General features: G+C 37.7%; 1 protein-coding gene across 6 annotated transcripts in view; it reads left to right on the top strand.

Moving 5' to 3' along the window:
• The window catches only part of ERC1 (ELKS/RAB6-interacting/CAST family member 1), a 256843-nt gene that overhangs the window by 54913 nt on the left and 182969 nt on the right, over positions 1 to 18961 (top strand). For 3 of the 6 annotated variants that reach the window (XR_013773970.1, XM_079303739.1, XM_079303738.1), the window contains exons 3-7: positions 1417 to 1833; positions 11803 to 11877; positions 13862 to 14017; positions 15295 to 15378; positions 17694 to 17861. Coding sequence is in view for 4 of the 6 variants with exons in the window: in XM_079303739.1 (XP_079159865.1) it covers positions 1417 to 1833; positions 11803 to 11877; positions 13862 to 14017; positions 15295 to 15378; positions 17694 to 17861 (900 nt within the window). In the remaining 2 variants the exon portion in view is untranslated. The remainder of the gene's footprint in view (positions 1 to 1416; positions 1834 to 11802; positions 11878 to 13861; positions 14018 to 15294; positions 15379 to 17693; positions 17862 to 18961) is intronic. The other 3 variants (XR_013773971.1, XM_079303740.1, XM_079303741.1) reach the window with 1 other exon arrangement.

Genomic DNA, 18961 nt, shown 5'->3' with positions numbered 1-18961 from the left:
CACCATCCTGTGCAACCAAACTAACCCTTTTAGATTAAAGGTAGGTAACTCTGCTATAAATACTATCTGCTGTCTTTTTGTAGAATCACAGAGTGGTTGAGCTTGGTGGGAGGTCAGCTAGTCCAACCCCTCTGCTCAAGCAAGGCCTCTTAGAGCCATGTCCAGCTTTTTAACATCTTCAAGGCATTTTACATAAGAATTGTGATAAATGTATTCTTGAAGTAGTGCTTAAAACCAAATCTTCTAAGTTTCTCTTTTTACAAGTGCTTGAGTAAAATGAAGTACTTAGATTTATGGAAAAGATGAATTTTGCAGCATCTTTACATTTTAGACCTCACCAATGTCTCTGCATCAAGCTTGATCATAGAACATAACTTATTCTAGTACTTTAGCCTAGTGAAGACTGGAAGTAGCTGAATTGCAGATACTGGTTTTTGTAATATAAATGTAGAGCCCAGGGATCAGTGCGTCCAACTTACTGACACTCACTCAGACTAAATTGTAAGCATGTCTGCCTCACTTAAGGGAGATGTGTCACTCCGTGTGCATCTCATTCCTGGTAATCAAATCTTTGTGCCATGTTTGCACTTCTGTTATTGGCTTGATGCTTCTGTCTTGCAGAGAAGGAAAAATTTACCTAAATATATTTACCTAAATATAAAGCAAGGACTTTTTTGTAGGCAAACTGTGCTTCTCCTGTATGGTCCCATTATATTAACCCACTGTATTCAGTTATTGAGACAAGATTTATTGTCTTGTACAACAAATTACTGATGATGATTTGATATTCCTGTTTGTGAGGTGGCAATTTCTCTTCTGTGCTAAAATCCTCATGCATTAAATTTTATGATGTGACTCTTTTCCCTATGCAGCATTTATCCAGCTTTCTGTAGCTGTATTTCTTCATTACGTGCTCAAGCCTCATCTCTAGGTCAGATGGGAAATTTGTGCTGGGTGTAGAGTTAGTGCTGAAGTAGAGCTAGTGTGAAGACCTTCAGTTTTGTGGGTGACATATAAATTCTGATAGAACTGTACCTCTCTGCTTTGCCAAGATAGTAATTCTGGGTCTTATTCTGCAGAATTGTTGTACAGGGCAGGTGAACATTTGGAGGGGTACAGACAGAAGTTGCTGGAACCTGCTGACATTTCCCTGTTTGAAACAGTCACTCTCTCAAGTTGATGCAAGTGGAAGAGTCACTCAAGCAAGAGTCTTCTGAGTGTTAAGAATAGAAGGGACTTGAACTTTCTGTAGTACAGCCCAGTTCCACCTCAATTCTGGTTAAAAACCCCGAGGTGGGTCTGTTGGCATTGTGGTTTCTTCTCAGTTGGTGGTTCAGGTTGGATGTTGCTCATACCCTTTTATTTATTTCTCCAGCGGAGAGGAAGTCCTCTGATTTTATTTCTTTGTTCTCTCAGCATATGCAGATGACTATCCAGGCTCTCCAAGATGAGCTGCGGATCCAGCGGGACCTGAACCAGCTATTCCAGCAGGACAGCAGCAGCAGAACCAGCGAGCCCTTGGTGGCAGAGCTGACAGAGGAGAACTTCCAGCGGCTGCACGCCGAGCACGAGCGCCAGGCCAAGGAGCTGTTCCTGCTGCGCAAAACCTTGGAGGAGATGGAGCTACGGATTGAGACCCAGAAACAGACCTTGAATGCACGGGATGAGTCCATCAAAAAGCTGCTGGAGATGCTGCAGAGTAAAGGTCTGTCAGCAAAAGCCACTGAGGAAGACCACGAGCGGACACGGCGGTTGGCGGAGGCAGAGATGCACGTGCACCACTTGGAAAGCCTCCTTGAACAGAAGGAGAAAGAAAACAATGTGCTGAGAGAGGTGAGTGGCAAATCCAGCATTCATCTCCAGTCTTAAACCCCTCTGTGTCTCCTATTCATTTCACAGTTGTAAGGAAAGAATCTTCCATCTTCTCTATAAGCTGTGTTTTACATTAGATTCAACAGAATCGGTGCCTATTTTAAAAGTTCTTTATGACTTCCTTGCATGTACCTTTTGGCGTTTTGTGCTGTGGGCCCCACTTTCCCTGTAGTCTCCCTAGGAAACTCTGGAGCTGAATTGTCCCAAAGCCTGTAAAATGACTTCTTCTGTTCTATTGTGTTTAGAGAGAAAGTAGCTACCTGTATTGAGGTGAGAGTGATGCCTAGAAAGCTAAAACCCAAGGCATCATCAGCAGAGAGAGAAATCTTTGCAGGAGTAATGGATGATTGCTCTACAGTTTCCATGGAAACAGTCATCTTGCTGTGAAGGGTATTTGATAAAACTATTAGCTGCCTTGAATGCACAGGCAGAAAAAAAGATTTCTTAAAGGGACACTGCTGTACACATAGTAACCCTTTCTCACCATCCTTCTGAAAACAAACAAAAAAAAATACTGTTATGTATTGTACCTTAAAAGAGTCCAATGGCAGACATTCTTCACTATTAATAATTTTAAACTAATTATAACAAAACGTAGTCTGTATAGAATACCAATATTTTAGTCAAATGAAGGAAAATAAACTAAAGAAAGCGAGTTACTGTGTAGCCAGTGGCATGACATTTTTTGATATTATTAAATCCATTTTCCTCTTGTCAATCAGCCTCCTAAAGTATTCTAATATTAACTTCTAAAAGGCTTGTAATTCAGCATGGATTGTGTAGATGCACAGATAAATATGTGTATACATGGATTCACTAGTGCTAAGATTCTGTATAAAGATTATTTTACATCTGTCGACTGAAGGCACAAATTGATAGCTGGCCATGTGTATTATATATATATATGAATCTAATGGTCTGTTCTGCACATTGGTGTCTGTGTCATGGTTCAGCATTTTTTGAAAAGCTCTATGTGTGCACAAGATTTAAGGCCCCTCTCTAAGAAGTCAGGCAGGCAGGGCCTGGAAGAATTTTTTGAGATGAGTGTATGCAGCACATAAATATGTCTTAATACCTCTTATTCATGTTTTCCAGGGCCTGACCCATAGTGCTTGTGCTCTTGCAAGCATTTATATAAGAAAACTGGAGCCCATTGCATTTCTGAGCCAGGATTTAGGCCAGATTTATTTTTTTAGAGCAGTAATCTCTTGAGTGTCTCGTGTGAAGATAATATGATTCCAGAGTTTCTACACTACAGTTTTTCCTTTATTTAGCAACCAATGATAATTCTGTTCCAATTCTTCTAACTATTTCAGGAAGAGCCTCAAATGGCTTCCATTTGTTTCTGCTTTAAGTCCAGCAACATAAATGAAAAGCTGGCAGGAGCTGTGCAATTTTTTAGGAATGTGGTTGCATTTGTTCCTGCTGCTGATGAGTAGACATTGCAAGATAAGAACTCTTGTTTCATTCATGCTTATTTGGAAACCATCAGTCATTTAAATCCTAGTCTTCATGGTAAAAAAGACTTCCTAGAGGAGGTAGAGATCACCTGCCTGTTTGTACTCATGTGTTGTCCTTGAGCTCTGAGCAAGGCTGAGCTAAGTGACCTGAGATTTACCTGCATCAAACTCAAGTCTCATGCCTGGGGCTCTGGCAGGCTGCAGAAAACCAGAGGAACTTGCAGTTGACTGCCTGAGCACCCAGATGCTCTGTAGGATGTAGTTCACAGCTGTTGTCCATGTTTCACACTTGGAAGTTGTCTGTCTTAGGTTGCCACCTGTTAAGTGTCTGCATCACCCTCCTCAGCTGACCTTCTCTTATGTTTATCTATATTTCCATAGGTTATTTTAGGCCTTTGCTACCCCAGATATTAATGGTGGAATTTTTGAGCTGCCTTGAAGAAATGCATCTACTTTCTTGATGGTTTTGTATCTAGTGTTTCCAGTATTTGGAAAGGCATGCTAAACTCTTCTCTAAATAAAGACATGCTGAACTCTTCCTTCATTGCTGTTACAGGAAGCATTAGTATCTCAAAGGGCTTTGCAAAAGCTTGGGAGGTCAGTTTATATTTCATGTCCTAACACATTAAAAAAAATTTAATAGCAGTCTTGTACATCTTAGCCAAGTAAGTTCTGAGATGTCAGAATCCACTTGTACTGTTTCTGACTCTGCAAGGGTGTTATATTTATGATAGAATCTTTGCTGGAAATAATACTGAAGCAAAAAGTTATCCCTCAGTTTTCCAGCTTGGAAACCTACATGTAATTCAAAGTGTGATGTTGAGGCTCAAGGTCATCAGACAGTTTAGTTACAGTGGCCAGCAGTATGACTTTGAAAATTAAACATGAATTAATTTATTTCTTAAGCTTTTGCTCTTGCTGTTATTGTACTGAAGATTGCACGAATTTCCTAAGGAAAATAAATTCTAAGAGAGATCAGAGTTGTGGTTCTGATAAGATTATAGCTGTGCCACTCACTGGTTTAGGTTGTTGTATCCATTCCAAGTTGTCCCTTTCTCTAGGCTGAGAAATCCAGCTGCTTGATTGTTCCTCATATAAAAGATATCACATATTTTTTATCATATCCCAGGGCAGATTATATAATGGATTCTCCTGCAGCTGCTGAGAGGTATCTTCATAAGCAATTAGACTCTCTTGGGTTTTTCCCAATTGTCCTGACTTCTGAGAATCTCAAGAAATTATTTATATAAGTCTATGGGAAAGTTAGTATATCCAGTATAGGATGTGTTCAGCAATTGATAGAGAAGATGTTCTCTCATTAAAAGAAATAATTAAAACTTCTCACTGAACATCAGAATGCCCTGACTTCAGCAGATAACAGTGTGGGTTCCTCTATCCTCTATCCTGGTAAACTTCATAGCTTACCAAAAGATGGCTGCTATTTTGAATACTCCTTCTTCAGTCTTAGTGACAATTATTGTTGGTGGTATTCTAGACTTAACTTTCAAAAACAAAATTATTTTCATACCAGGAAGACATATTTGATGAAATCCAGCAGCTGGACTACAGCTTCCAGAATAGCTCCAAAGTTGCATTAGCTGCTGCCTCTTTGTTCCAGACTTGGCTGTTGCAGAATTATCAGTGATGCTCCATAGCTCCAAAGATAACTAAGCTGCTGTATTCTTTTTGACAGCCTCTCTGCACCTCAGCCCCTGGATGCACTGGTTAGAAATGGATTTTTCTCAGATACACAGATTAATAGCCCAAATATCAGTGTAACTTTCAGCAGAATATGATATGACTGCATCCATACCTGGTGTTCCAAGCACTTGGAGTACTATGGGCAGACTAAGATTTGTAAGGACAGTCCAACAGGACTGTAAGTATAGATAGCTGTCCACAGCCATTTATTTGGAAACAGAAAGAAGGCTGTTATCCTGAAGATTTTTTTCTTCAGTAGGCAGTTCTAGAGCCAAGGCTTGCATGTTACAGTAGTGGAATGAGGGAAGAACTGACAGGAGCTTTATACTTCGTCTCCACAAAATGTAAGATAGTAAATTACAGTTTTGACTTTAATTTTTACTCATGTTTTTATTAAAAAAAAAGCTGAGTACAAAACTGAATGAAGGAGTTAGGGATGCTGTGCTTAACAAATAAAGGGAGGTTTTGGAGCTGGCCCTAAATGTGTGTGGGCACTCCTTCCTTTTCCCCCCATGGGCCAGAGCAGCAGGCAGGCACTCCAGGCTATCACACTTAGCCTTAGATTAGCAAAACTTGATCCTGTGCTGGCCCAAGAGCAGCAGCAAGGAGCTCAGTGGGAAGGGAGGGATGTGGCACCCAATGAGCCCTGCTGGGCTCTGCCCAGTGCTGAGAGCTTCATCCCCTTGTCTGGCCAGATTTTAATGAGCTCTGACAAGTTTTGCAACCAAATTATTTTTCCATGGGTGTGTTAAAATTCTTACCCTTTTCTGCTCCACGCTCAGAGGAGGATTTAGAAATTTTAATTGGAGCAATTAGAGTTAACTCAAAGAAAGCTTTTGTCCCATGCCAAGATTTTGCAACATAAATAAGATGCTCCAAGAGAGAAGTTTTGTTTTGCAGGGGTAGATAGATTCAGTAACTGGAACTCTTACTACCATCATGCCATCATTCTGATGAGGTAAAAAATGGAGTTTCAGCTTTTTTATTGCTGCTTCATGCTTTTGACCTTTTAGAAGCAAATGGCAAAGGGAGAAGTGATTTCAATCAAGATAATTTAAATAATTATGTCTTCATTAGAATTGCTTGTTTGGTCTGCAGGTAGTTTTAAAACATTCAGAGGTGTTTGAGGTCAAAATTCGAGAAAACAGGCTATTGCATCTTGATAATGCTTTTTATGCATTTAACTTTTTTAAAATACCATTTTAGTTGGAATATTATATATGTCACCTTAGGTAAGAATGACAGTTAAAAATGTTCAAACACATATGAAATTATTTTCACCTTTCCTCAGTGCAGAGGTTGATAGCTTCATAATTCTCCAAAAATTGAAAAGTTAAGTTGGAAAATAATGTATTTGTTTTCTGATTTTCCAGACGACAGCAAAATCTGAAACATCTTATTCTAGCATGGCAAATTTCTGATTTTTATACACTAGTTAAACAATGTGTGAGTATTGAGTAAATGGAAAAAAGCAGAACTCCAGTCACCTATCAGAATTTTTTTTCTGTATTGTAATTATGGTCTCACCAAAGTGAAATAATTAATAAAATTTCAGTAGGTTTCTTCATATGCTTTTTCTAGCATGGGGCAGGGAGGGGTAAATTATTCTTGTACTTATTTCAAAACAATTTTTTTCAACATGAATGGGCTAGATTTCAATATACAGGTAAATTTCTTACTATGTTATTTTAGTACTTCCATACCCTTCAGATAGGATTTTTAAAATCATGTGAAACAATGCACAAATCTGTCTGGGGATTAGGAGTTTAAAATGCTGAAACTTCAATGTCTTTTTGATGTTTTGTTACATTAGAAGATCTTCTTTGTCAATACATGTTACATGATTTGCTTTGTTTGCAAATTACATCTTAGGTATGCTTTCCTTTGAGATGGTCACATTATCCTGCACTTTTGTTCTGTGGGAGTGAGATTTGTGGAATTTTGTTTCCACAAATGTGAAACTTCGTAGTGGAAGGAAGAAAAACTAAAAATGTCACGGACAAGTTGAATGCTAATTTAAGTACAAAATGAGTGCTTTTGCACCTTAAATGAGGAAAGAGAAAAACATTAATAATAGCACATATGTAAATGAAGTTCTAGAAGATTGAGATTTTAATATTTAATTGACTTTTCCTCAGCTTTTGAATTCACACAATGACTTGCTGCTTACAACTAATTGGATGGTTTGAATTAGTTCTCATCTTACCTTGCTTTTGCTCTAATGCCAAAGTTTTGGGGGATTTTGCTTTTGTTTCCTGCTGATTGAAATACTGAGATGAGCAGGAAGCTGTGCTTTAATTTTCACTTTAGGTGATGCCTTTGTTAACAAACTGAAGTGTCCTAATATCTGAGGTTTTAATTGGATTTAGAAAGAATCATTTCAATGGATTAGCACAATTGCAAAACACAGATGAGTTTCTTTAGCCAGGGGTAACTGAGCTTCAAAGCAACTGGCACCCTCCATTATCAATGTGTGTGCATTGCCAACTCATCTTTCAAAGTTATCCTCTTTATGAATAGTCACTTTGTGTTTTTTCAGGGAATTATGTTGATTGGGTTTGCAAATGCAGGAAATGACAAGTGGAAAAATGCAGAAATAATTTCCGAAGGAACAATCATGATTACTGCTTCCAGACTTGTATAACTGTATAATTTTAGTAGCAAAAACTCTATTATCAATGAAATAAATTCTCATATATTCTTTTTTCTATTAGGGTTTACATTTTGCTGAAACAGAAACTAAAATTACTGGTAGGGAGTACTTTTTAAAAAAAAAAAAAAATCCTGAAACTAAACAATTGTGATACAACCCAGTCACCTTTCTGGCACCAGGTAGTAAAGATATTTATATAAATGAGTCATGCAGATTAAAGGGCTCTCCCACAGGTTATTTCATGCAACCTTCTGCTCAAACCAGCAATTTCAAGCAGTGGGGATTCCACAGCCTCCCTGGGCACCTGCTCCAGCATTTGGTTGTTTTCCTGGTCAAATCTTTTCCATATTAGTAGGTCTGGATTTTCAATGCTGCAAATTTTGCCTGTTGCCTATCATCCTTCTGCTTCTGGAAAGACTTTAGTTTCTGTCATCTCTGCAGCCTCCAATTAATTCTAGAAGGCATCAGGTTTCTCCCCAAGCCTTTTCAGCTGAACAAACACTTTTCTCTCACTCTCTCCCCTTACATCATTTTCCTTTGGATGCAGCATTTGCATTTCATTGTAATTAATTGGAACTAGGTTGCTAAAATCTAGGTAGGCAGAACACCCATCTGAGATACTAAACTTTTAAGTACAAAAGGTACAACATTCATTTAGTAAGACCTGGAGGATAAAGTTGGAGAATAAAACCAGTTTTTAGTCAAAACTGTCCAGTCCAATGAATGATGCAAAGATCCAGCACAGGACATAGTTGATTACTCCAAGGATAGTACAGTTAAGATTTTAAAAAGCCAGAATCATGACACTGCTTTTAATTACACATAATGTTTTTAGCTATTAAAAAAATAAAAAATAAAAAAAAAAAAAAAAGAATGCATGAAATGGCATGTTTTTGTTCCTCTTTATGTGGAATGTGCTGCCTGATAATGCAAGTTTGGCAGGATTTGGAAGGCACATCCTTTATTGCTTTGGGAACTGCTTGTGTTGTGGCTACTGAGAGATAAATTGCTGTATTTTTAAGCATATAGTCTACCCCACTGTAAGAAAATCATTGCTTCAAAGTGTACCTTCACATTTGTGTTAAATTATGTGCAAAATCAGACACAGGAGGGTATAACAATGCATGATATGGCCAGGTTATGAAGGAATCAAAGGTTTGGACTAAATTCAACCCTCATTATTATGCACATGTGTACAATTTACAGTGGTAATACTGCTCAGTTTTGAGGGCTCCTTCAATTCTAAACTATATTCTCTAATTTTGAATTATTTTGAAAAAGACCTGATGGACTTTGTAACTATTTATGGTGTGTTAAAATCACTTTATCACAGCTATTCTTTACATATTCAGTGTTCTCAGTGTGTTTGATCAGCTGTTCTGTGTAATTATGCTGACCAGAAAATTAGAGTATTGTTCCTCCTAGAGGCACTGTGCTGCCTGCAGAACTACATGGCAGATTTTTCTGTGGTAGATTTTCTTGAAAAGAAAGATAGATATTCTTAATTAAAAATTAAGATGAAATACCAAGCCCAACTCTGAAGAAGGTGCTCACCTTGTTTAGAACTTCTGACTATTTCTAGCCTTCAGTTTCCAGTTATTGAAAGATTTTTTTGGGGCAGAACATCCCATTTTGGAATTTTGTTGCCTGTGAACATACTTTAGAGTTGGAATCAATTTGCACCATAATTTTGTTCTCCTTTTTGCTATCACTTTTAAACGAAGGAGCCATTGAACATATGAAAACAATAAAAACATAACAGAGATTTCTATGAGCCACTCCTTGTTATAATAATTTAATTTGCACTCAAAGGTGCAAAGATGCTGTTACTAAACTGTTAGGAAACAACAGCAGTTACATAAGAAAGTTCTTAATGTGTGAAAGTTCAGGAAAAAGTATTTCTTTATGGATAGTATTAGAATGGATAACTTGCAAGGAATGAAGGACTGGGCTTTGCTTTTCTGATTCTGATATTTGTGTGTGGCCCTATGTTTTGAATTATAGCACAAAATCCTGTTTTACAGATTCATATCTTAATTTTCTGTGGGATGTGTGTCCACAACAGAATCTGAGTATATCAGAGATCTGATATATTAGTGTTTTTCCATTCTGCCACTGAAAGTCATGGATGCAGCCTGTATTTCATAATTAAGAAGGGGATCTGTGCACTGCTTTCCTTCAGCAGCCACTCTTCAGTCTGTGTTCCAGAGCCTCAGTCTGCCTGTAGTGTTTTTTCAGGATCACAGGCATGTTGCCAAAATTAAGCCCTTCCTGTGCAGTCAGGAGTTGGGAGGTGTTATTTTTCAGCAGGTTAAGTCATCCAAATCACAGTGGAATTAATTGAGGCAACAGAAGTAGGACATTTCCTTTGCTGAGGTGCAGAGCATCACTTCAGATAGAGGAGATAGAGACATTTCTCAAGAAGGAGGTTGGGAGGATTTTCTCTTTGGGAAAACACTGAGCAGTGGTGGAAGCAGACACTGTTGTGTCAGCATCCCTTTACAGACACTCAGTCCTCCTGCTACCTATTCCACCTGTCCCATTTCCATACAGTGATGATTTTATATTCTCAGGTCAGAAACAGTCTCTGCACATGTGGAAATTACCTAACTACTAAAATAAAAATAATTCAGTGTCCAAAAGAGATTTATGGCATGTTAATTTTTGACCTTCTTTTCCTTTGTTTTCTCAGTTGCTAAAAGCTCACAAGAGTTTGTTTTAATTTCTTTGAGTAAATCCATTTTGGGAATGTAGGTACAGGTAAGTAGAGTAATAATGGTATTGCTCCACTCTGGTCTGTGTGGTGCCAGTAGTATTTGTGCTGAGGCTCTCAAGTTTTCTGTTGACTCTAGGAGAAACAAATGTATTTAGGGTGGTTTTCAGGTTTATTTTTTCAGGAGGATTTCATTTATTTATTTATTTCAGAGATTACCACTGTACACTGCAAACACACTTGTAAAAATAGCTTCTCAGAAAATATACAATATTTTAAACCAGAAAAACCTTTATTGGATTTTCTTGTTATTACCATTCACAGGCATCAACTTATGCAAATGGTTTTATGCCAGATTTATGCAAGATTCTTGTGGCCCTTGTCATGCCACAACACATTTCAGTGTTGCTCACTTGAGAACTGTGTAAGAACTGCACAATCTTACAAGTAGTGTTTTCAGTATTTTTGAAAAGCACTGTGCAACTCTCCCTCCTTCATTCAAATAATTGTGTGGAGCTACTTGCATTACAAGATTTGAACTCTTCACAATGTCTATTGAAAATACAAATTTGTGGATGGTTCTTGGGATTTGTCTTTCAGGTGTTTGAGGGATGTGGATGGGCACTGTGGGTATGGGCACATAACAAAATCCATTATCTTAACTGGCATCACAATTTGTGCTCTATGGACACCAAAACATTTTTTCTGGCATGTAAGATTAACATTCTAACAGAATTCACATTCCTGCAGTTAATATTAGAGAATATTGTGAGGACAATATTTTATGAAGACAACGAGTGAAAGAGTATTAATGTTTCTATATTGTTTCTCCTTTTTACACATGTTGGCTTGAAAACCCAGCTTTATATGATAGAACAAGTTGTTTCAGCTTTCTGTAATTTTATCCCTTAGCAAGCAGTCTGAAGTATGATATTTCTGTGAATTTACATCTACAGAAATATCATATGGAGTCTGTATCCTCCTGTCTGCATCCCCTGAGCCTCTAGAGCAATGTGGTAATGTGGTGTACAGTCATGTATTTCAGCTGTGCTGAAGACCAAGAGCCTTGAGAAAGATTTTCATCCTGTATAGTTAAATGTTGCCACTCTGGGATAAATAATGCAGTTTGTAGCTGACCCATCTGTCATTTCAAGTTCATTTTGAGTGAGAGAGTATCAAAGGTGCAGTTTGTGCTGTGTCTTTTTAACTGAGGCTGGGGTTCTATTGAGTGAGCTTTTGGCAATCCTTCCTGTGATATGAGAAGTGATGAAATGTGTGAACTGGCAACATCAGAAAGCAGCATTGAGTTATGCTCTGTATTAGAAAGAGAAGCTTCTAGTAATGATGTTTGTGTTGGGGCAGTGCCATTAGTGTAACTCCTGCTTTCATTTCTGCTGGTACAGGAAATCCATCGTCGATTTGAGAACACTCCTGACACAGCCAAGACAAAAGCTCTCCAAACTGTTATTGAGATGAAGGTAAATGGTTGTGTATGGGCAGCAGCAGGGCTTGTTCTCTGGAAAATGGGTTTTAGTGTGAAAGGTGACTCTGCCAAGTACCATATGCTTCTGTCAGTTTTCTAATTTAAAATAAGTATATTTTTTAATATTATTTTCTTATCTATTATTACTGTATTTGTTACTGTTGATCACTGAAGAGACAGACACAGTAGAAACTTGTCTTTATCTGCCTGCAGCAGCAGATAGAGATTTCTTACAGTTAATCAGAAGTTAATTATATTACTAGAATGGGAATGGTAGATTAATATGAAAGATTTGTGGGATTTTATGATGTGGGTTCTTTTCTTTTTGTGTTATCAAAGTTTGAGATAATGCTTTGCATTCTCTATATCCACAAAGTTAGCAAGCTCAACATCACTTAGTGAATGGGTCATACAGCTAGAAATATGTCTGTATGCCATCATAAACCCAACTTTTGTGGATGAATTTGTGATTGAATTCTTAAGCCATTAGCTTAAGTATTTAATGGACTGATGGCAATTGGCCAAGAGCTCAGGAGCCACAATCAAGTGTGTGGTTTACACAGCTTTATGTGATCATATTTCATATGGTATTGCTCATGAATGCATCAGACAGGGTTTGGACAAATAGAGTTGAAAAACTGGAAACTGTCTTTGCAAGCTGATATTTTCCATTTTATATCCCTCCTTTTTTATTTTTCTTTCTTTTTTTCTCCTGCAACTTTTTCCACTCTGTATCACTGTTTTCTTTATTTATATCCTATCTTTCTACTCTGAAGCCTTTAATTTAATGACTCTTATTAGTCATCTTTGTGGTCCATAGTAATGAAAATTAATTGACCATCTGGTAACATTAAGTGTCTTTACTATCAAAAGAGAAATACAGGTATTTCTGGGAAATGATGTGAACACTGGAACTAAATACTGTTGTCAATATCACTTCACTTTACTATCTGTAGTTTTCTGTTGCAAAAATTTACTTTATGAGTTTTTACCTTAAGTATCAAACAGTGAGCAGGAGATGCAATTAGATCTTCATAGTGATACTTCTAAAAAAGTTCATCTCATGAATAAAAGCCTGTATATGCAAAAATCAGCTTTTTGTTCAGCTGTGCTTTGCTGATCAACCAAAGAAAAAAGTTTTATTTATTAAAGTCTGTAGTAGAGTTTGAAACCACATCTGTTTTTCAGGAAAGACTAAATATTTTGGGGAAATGAAATAAGAAAAAATAGACTGCTTTAAGAGATGATAGTTTCTAAATACATATCCATGATCTCATGATATGCATGAATCTCTGTGTGCTGCGTGTTATTACTGTTCCAAACACAAAAGACTTGTAAAGAAACAGTAAACCAGGTACACTGAATGAATCTCTCATCATCCTATAAAAGTATGAGGGTAATGATTGATTGACTTTTTTATTTTCCTGGGTGGGCTTTTTTACCCCATTGAACATTTTATACATTGTACATATCTGTCAGAATACTTGACAGACCCTCTTCTGCTTTATCCCATCAAAACTAGATTGTTATGCATTTTCCTTGCTTATGGTGCCTTGCTGTTCCCCATTTGTGACCCCCACTCAAATTACCAGTGGCACAAACACAATTTTTTGCCATTCTTGCAGTCACATTTGGCTGTCCATTCAGTTAGAATTAAATGTCTCTGGTTAGTGCTGGCTTTGAAAAGGCAACTTTTCTTCATGTTCCTTTGTTTGTTCATCCTATATGTTGTTCCTGCCCTGAACCATGTTTTCTTTCAGTACTAATTTCTTGCTTTCCTTGAAAGGTAAAAAATAAATTGAAAGATGAGTATCTGAGCATTCACATGTAAAGAGTTCAACATCAATTTCTCTAAGAACTTCCTCAGTAAATTTTAAGGGAGGGAATTTTATTGGTCATGTATCTCCTTGTGTTTTACTCCAGCAGTAAGTTAACAAATAATCTGTGTGTCTTGACCTGTCTCCTCTAATCATGGTCAGGATTCAAAGATTTCTTCCATGGAGCGTGGCCTGCGGGATTTGGAAGAGGAGATTCAGATGCTGAAGTCGAACGGAGCCCTGAGCACCGAGGAGCGCGAGGAGGAAATGAAGCAAATGGAGGTGTACCGCAGCCACTCCAAGTTCATGAAAAACAAGGTATGTATGGGAGAGCTGCCAGCAGCCCCTGCTCAGCTGAGCTGGGTGAACAGACAGTGCTCTTGCTTCAGTTAGGAGCAATGGTCTGGCTTCCCAGTCAAATGTTGGGAAACAGAATTCATTTAACACCTGCCGTGAAGCCACTAAAAAAACTTAAAAGTATGTAAGAAAATTCCAAATTCTAATTTGAAAATATTATGATGATGTTTCAGTAAGATCAGTAGCCCAAGTTCTCTTTTTATTGTCACACCTGATTCCCTATCCCTATCCCTTCCCTTTCCGTTTATTTCCTTTCCCTTCCCTTTCTGTTTATTTCCTTTCCATTTACTTTTGGACATTATTAATCCATTATTGGTTCAGGTTTTATTTGGTCTAAAATTCAAAAGAATATTTCTTTTTGCAGTTGTTGTTTTATAGCTGCTTGGCCTTGTCATTATATAAAAGGTGAGAAGAGTGTGAGCTGTCACAATAATGACTTTCCATTGCACTCTCCTTGTAGTAGTGGAGTCAGCATGAGAGTAGAGTCTGCTACAGTGGTGATGCTGACATGAATTTTGCCCTTTATCTCACAGGGTTGCTCCTAGTAGTTGAAGAGTACTCTGCTCAGATTAGGAGTAGGGGAGGAGATTAGACCACCACTTCCTTCCATCTTTTCTTCTTTATTTTCTTCCTTCATTGTTAGCAACTCGTAAATTTTCCTTTGTCCTCTCCTTCTGTGGATTTATAGATCTGTTCAACTACTTGATCTCTCGACCTTTTTGTGTCTCCTGGTCTGCTCTCTTATCTTCCTGCAGATAATTTGTTCCATTTTGGTATCTGTTTGATCATGACTCGTGGACATCTCCAATCCTGCCACCTTGTTCTGCAATTACACAGCATTTGTTTTTTTCAGCATTGTTTTGTATAAGTAATTTGTGGCTGTAGCTTGACAATTAACATTATTTTTCTTATGCTGAAGTATGTTCATTTTCCTGTCATAATTCCCTTATGAACTGCAGTTTCAAAACCCTTGGGATAAGTGCCACATACTTGACATATGTAAACATAACCATAACTATATATCTTCTGTTTCATAATCAAATTCTTGTCTGGCAGCCTATATGAAATTACAGACATTTAACTTTTGAGAAGACTTAATGAAGAATGGAAGAGAAGATGAGTGACCAGTGTTGATCCTTCTGTTCAGTTCTTTGTCACTTTCAGTTACTTGGACTGAAACAGGCTGAGTGGAAGCTGACAAATAATAACTATTTAAAAGCATAACAATGTCGTGACAGGTAGAGCAACTGAAGGAAGAGCTAAGTGCCAAAGAGGCTCAAGGGGAGGACCTGAAAAAAAGAGTGGCTGGTCTCCAGACTGAGGTCTCTGCAGTAAGATCTCTCTTTTGTGTGCAGTGGCCATTCACTGAGGCTTGCTAGCTCTTCTGGCTTTCTTCTCTTACCTCCTTCATGACTGGATATAACAAGTAGAACTAACAGCCTGCTCAGCCTGGTAGCTGCCTGTTTTTTCTCATGGTTCTGGTGTCCATAAATAACATCACTCTCCAGCTGAACATCTGTATTTGTTTTGTTGCTGTTTTTTAATGGTATGAGCTGTTTGAGCAGTAACCTACTCTTCTCTACTGAAGCAGATTTTCAAAAGCATTCAGCACCCATTTTGGGGACAGACTTTCAAAGAGATTTGCTTCTCCTAGTAAAAAAAACTAATTTGAAAACTTGTGTTGAACCCTCTTAACATCGTTTCACATAAAATAACTAAATCTGGATGTTGAATGCTTTTGAAACTGATTGCTCGATTTTAGCAGCATGAATTTAGGTTATTCCTTTGCTGTGAAGTCAGTTTCACTCAGAAATGTGAACATGGTTTCTCTTCAAGAAGAGAGATGTGAGCACTTGATGCTGTCTCGACTTCTCTTGCAAGAGTGGATGGTGTGTGCTGCATTCTTACTAAAGAACTTTGGCACATTGGACTTGCAGCTCTGAAATGGGAGACAAGAATCTTGTCTAGAGACAAGAATCCCAGGGTGCTACTTGGGAATCTTCATGTAATGAAATGTGGTGAACATCTCTTCAGAGATGAGCCCAAAAACAATCTGTCACTTTGAGAAAGTTTTACTCTGATTCAGGCTCCCTACTAATTGAAAAAGTTTGTGTCATCTGAGATTTTTTTTCAGGAGGCTTTTTTGTTAGATACTCTAGAAAAGATAACCAGCAGTAAGTAATTCAGCTCTTCCCAGCAGTTGTCCTGTGCCTGACAGTAATAGTGCTGCTGACATCAGTGTCTTTGTGGTGAATTGAAATAGGTGGCAGAATCATCTCTGTGCATATTTGCTTTTAGTAAAATGTGAAAAAAAACAACCCAGCAGGTTTGAATGAAGTGAACAAGAAATAATTGAGTAGTTCATAAATTCTTATATACCTTTTCATTGTTCCATCTAATAAAATGAGTTTGAGAGGTTTTTTGAAATGCATGTCCTCCTTCTTCCCTATGCCCTCATGTACACTGTTTCACACTGAAACACAGGAATCCTTGATTACATATTTTGATACTCTTTTCATTTAATTGCCCAGTATTGAAACAGTGTTGTCAGTAAAAAGCTGCATTTACCCAAACATTTTTTCTTGGTTATTTCTATAAGTATATGCATTTATTCTAATTAAAAACTTCAAAAAGAATTGTAAATTATGCTATTATTTCATTCATGTGCCTTTTTTCCCAACATGAACAGTGACTTGGACAATTTTTTAATCTTGTGTTGTCCTTTAATTTTTATTTTGAAGCACTGGACAATGTATTTTGGGGCTATTCTGTGAGACAGGAAGCAAACCAGAAAGTTTGTTATAAACTTGGACTTAAAACTACATTTAGAGGTTCCTGTCATCTTTTATTATTTTTTTTTTTCTCAGACTTAATAAAAATTGTCCTGAATGATGATTGCACTTAAATTACATTTTTAGCTAATATAATTGCTTTCTTATCCTTGTTTTTACTGTTTGTTTTTTAAATAATAATAATCCAACCTACATTTGTTAAAATAAATTTGCATTTCTATACTGATTTAATTCACTAAATTAAATTTAGGCAATTGCTCTCAACAAGATGCAATTCCACAGACAGTTTTCATGTTATTTTGATTAATATTTGCATCTGCTTCTAGAACCTTCCACAAACTGAAGTGTGATTCATAGAATAAAAAGCTGGTTTTGCAAATAGTGGGCAAAGTAAGGGTGACTCCATCCTCTCTAGGCATGAGGCTGGATTGATAGGTGAGGAGCTGGAGGGCAACTTGCTGATTTGACATTTCAAAGCAAACATTGTGCTGCTGAGAGACCTGCAGGTGCTCTGATATTGCAGGCTAGGAGTATTTTGTCAGTACAGCAGTTTCATCTTCATTAAAACCTTACCTACACTGGGTTTGGTCAGTCCTTTGGAAGATGAATAACAAAAGAACCTCCCTTGAAAAACTGATGGCATTTCTCCCCCTCTTCTTCCTTGTATCCTTTGCTCATGACACAAATTTCTGCCAGCCTTTCACTCAGGATAACTGAAGCCTTCATAGTTCTGTGGGATAATTTCAGAGCATCAAACTGGTTGTTGATAGTTATGTGTGTTGATAGCAATTTTTGTAAGGAAGGTGTGAACTGTTTCTCCCCTCCCCTCCTTTCTGTGTTTGCAGATTGGCCAGGTGAAGCAGGAGCTGTCACGCAAGGACACCGAGCTGCTGGCCCTGCAGACCAAGCTGGAGACTCTCACCAACCAGTTCTCTGACAGCAAGCAGCACATTGAGGTGCTCAAAGAGTCCCTCACAGCTAAAGAGCAAAGAGCTGCCATCCTGCAGACAGAGGTGAGCTGGGCAGTCCTGTCCTTGCTGACTGTGCACAGAATAAAAGAGAAAACCATTATTTCTTGTGTTGTTAGGTTGTACAGTCCCACAGCCTTCCAGTACTGCTTGTTCTGAGCACTTTGTATCTTTGATTATAGGTTTAATTCTCTAGGACAGGGGATTGATCTAAAGATAAATATGTGTGCAGAAGTGCTTGGCTGAATTGGAAGTTGCAATGTCTGAGCTGGGGGGATTTATTTGCAGTGACCTTGTAGCTAGAGGAGATAAGAAAAAGGAAGATGAATCCAATAGCAAACACTCTGCAGAGGCTTCACCATTACTGTCAGCAAGTCAGGAACTCTTGTAAGCCTCAAATATGGGCTTTGATGGTTTAGGATGCATATTCCAGGGTCATGGAAAAGTATTTTCTCACCTGTTTTTCTGTGACAAGTGCTTAATAAATTCCCATGTTATATAAGACCCAAAAGTATATCTGAACATCAAACAGGTAATAAGTGTAGCATAAATAAATGTGTTGCTTCTGGACCTTCTTTAAGAGCAAGCATGGAATGTTGTGTGCAGACAGCATCTCAGTCCCTGGCTTGGGAAATTGTAATGTTAGTGGAAGTCCAAAAGATGGCAGTGATGCATCAAAAAGTTTGTTGTTCCAGCTGAAAGAGTCAAAGCCAAAGGAGCTGTGAGTAAAGCATCCAGGAAAGTTGTGGGTGACACTGGTAGAAGGTTCCTTATTACAAGAGCATAAGAGAATTGATATGAACTTCTTACCCTAATTTAGCTTTCCTTTAGCCAAAACTGGTAAATCTGTGGGTGGACATGCAAGAATGAGGTTACATAGTAAATATCTTGATGTTCCAGGATGGCATTTCTGTTTATTCTCCAATTTATGTAGAAGTTGATATTGCATTAGTGGGCATAACTGGGAAAGTGTTCCAATTTACAGTCATAAAATCCCTGTTAAATTTGTTCATTCCTTTTTGCTGGTTCAGGAGTGTACACTAGATTAGTACATGTCTATTTAAAAGAAATATTAAATTTTCAAAGTATCATTGAAAGTAGGTGTTATGTAAATAAACACTTTCAAAGGTAAAATAAAAGCTTTG

This window comes from Erithacus rubecula (genome assembly GCF_903797595.1).
Source record: "Erithacus rubecula genome assembly, chromosome: 4".
NCBI classification, from domain to species: Eukaryota; Metazoa; Chordata; class Aves; order Passeriformes; family Muscicapidae; genus Erithacus; species Erithacus rubecula.
Note: the sequence above shows the minus strand (reverse complement) of the source record. Positions and strands in the feature narration are given on the sequence as shown.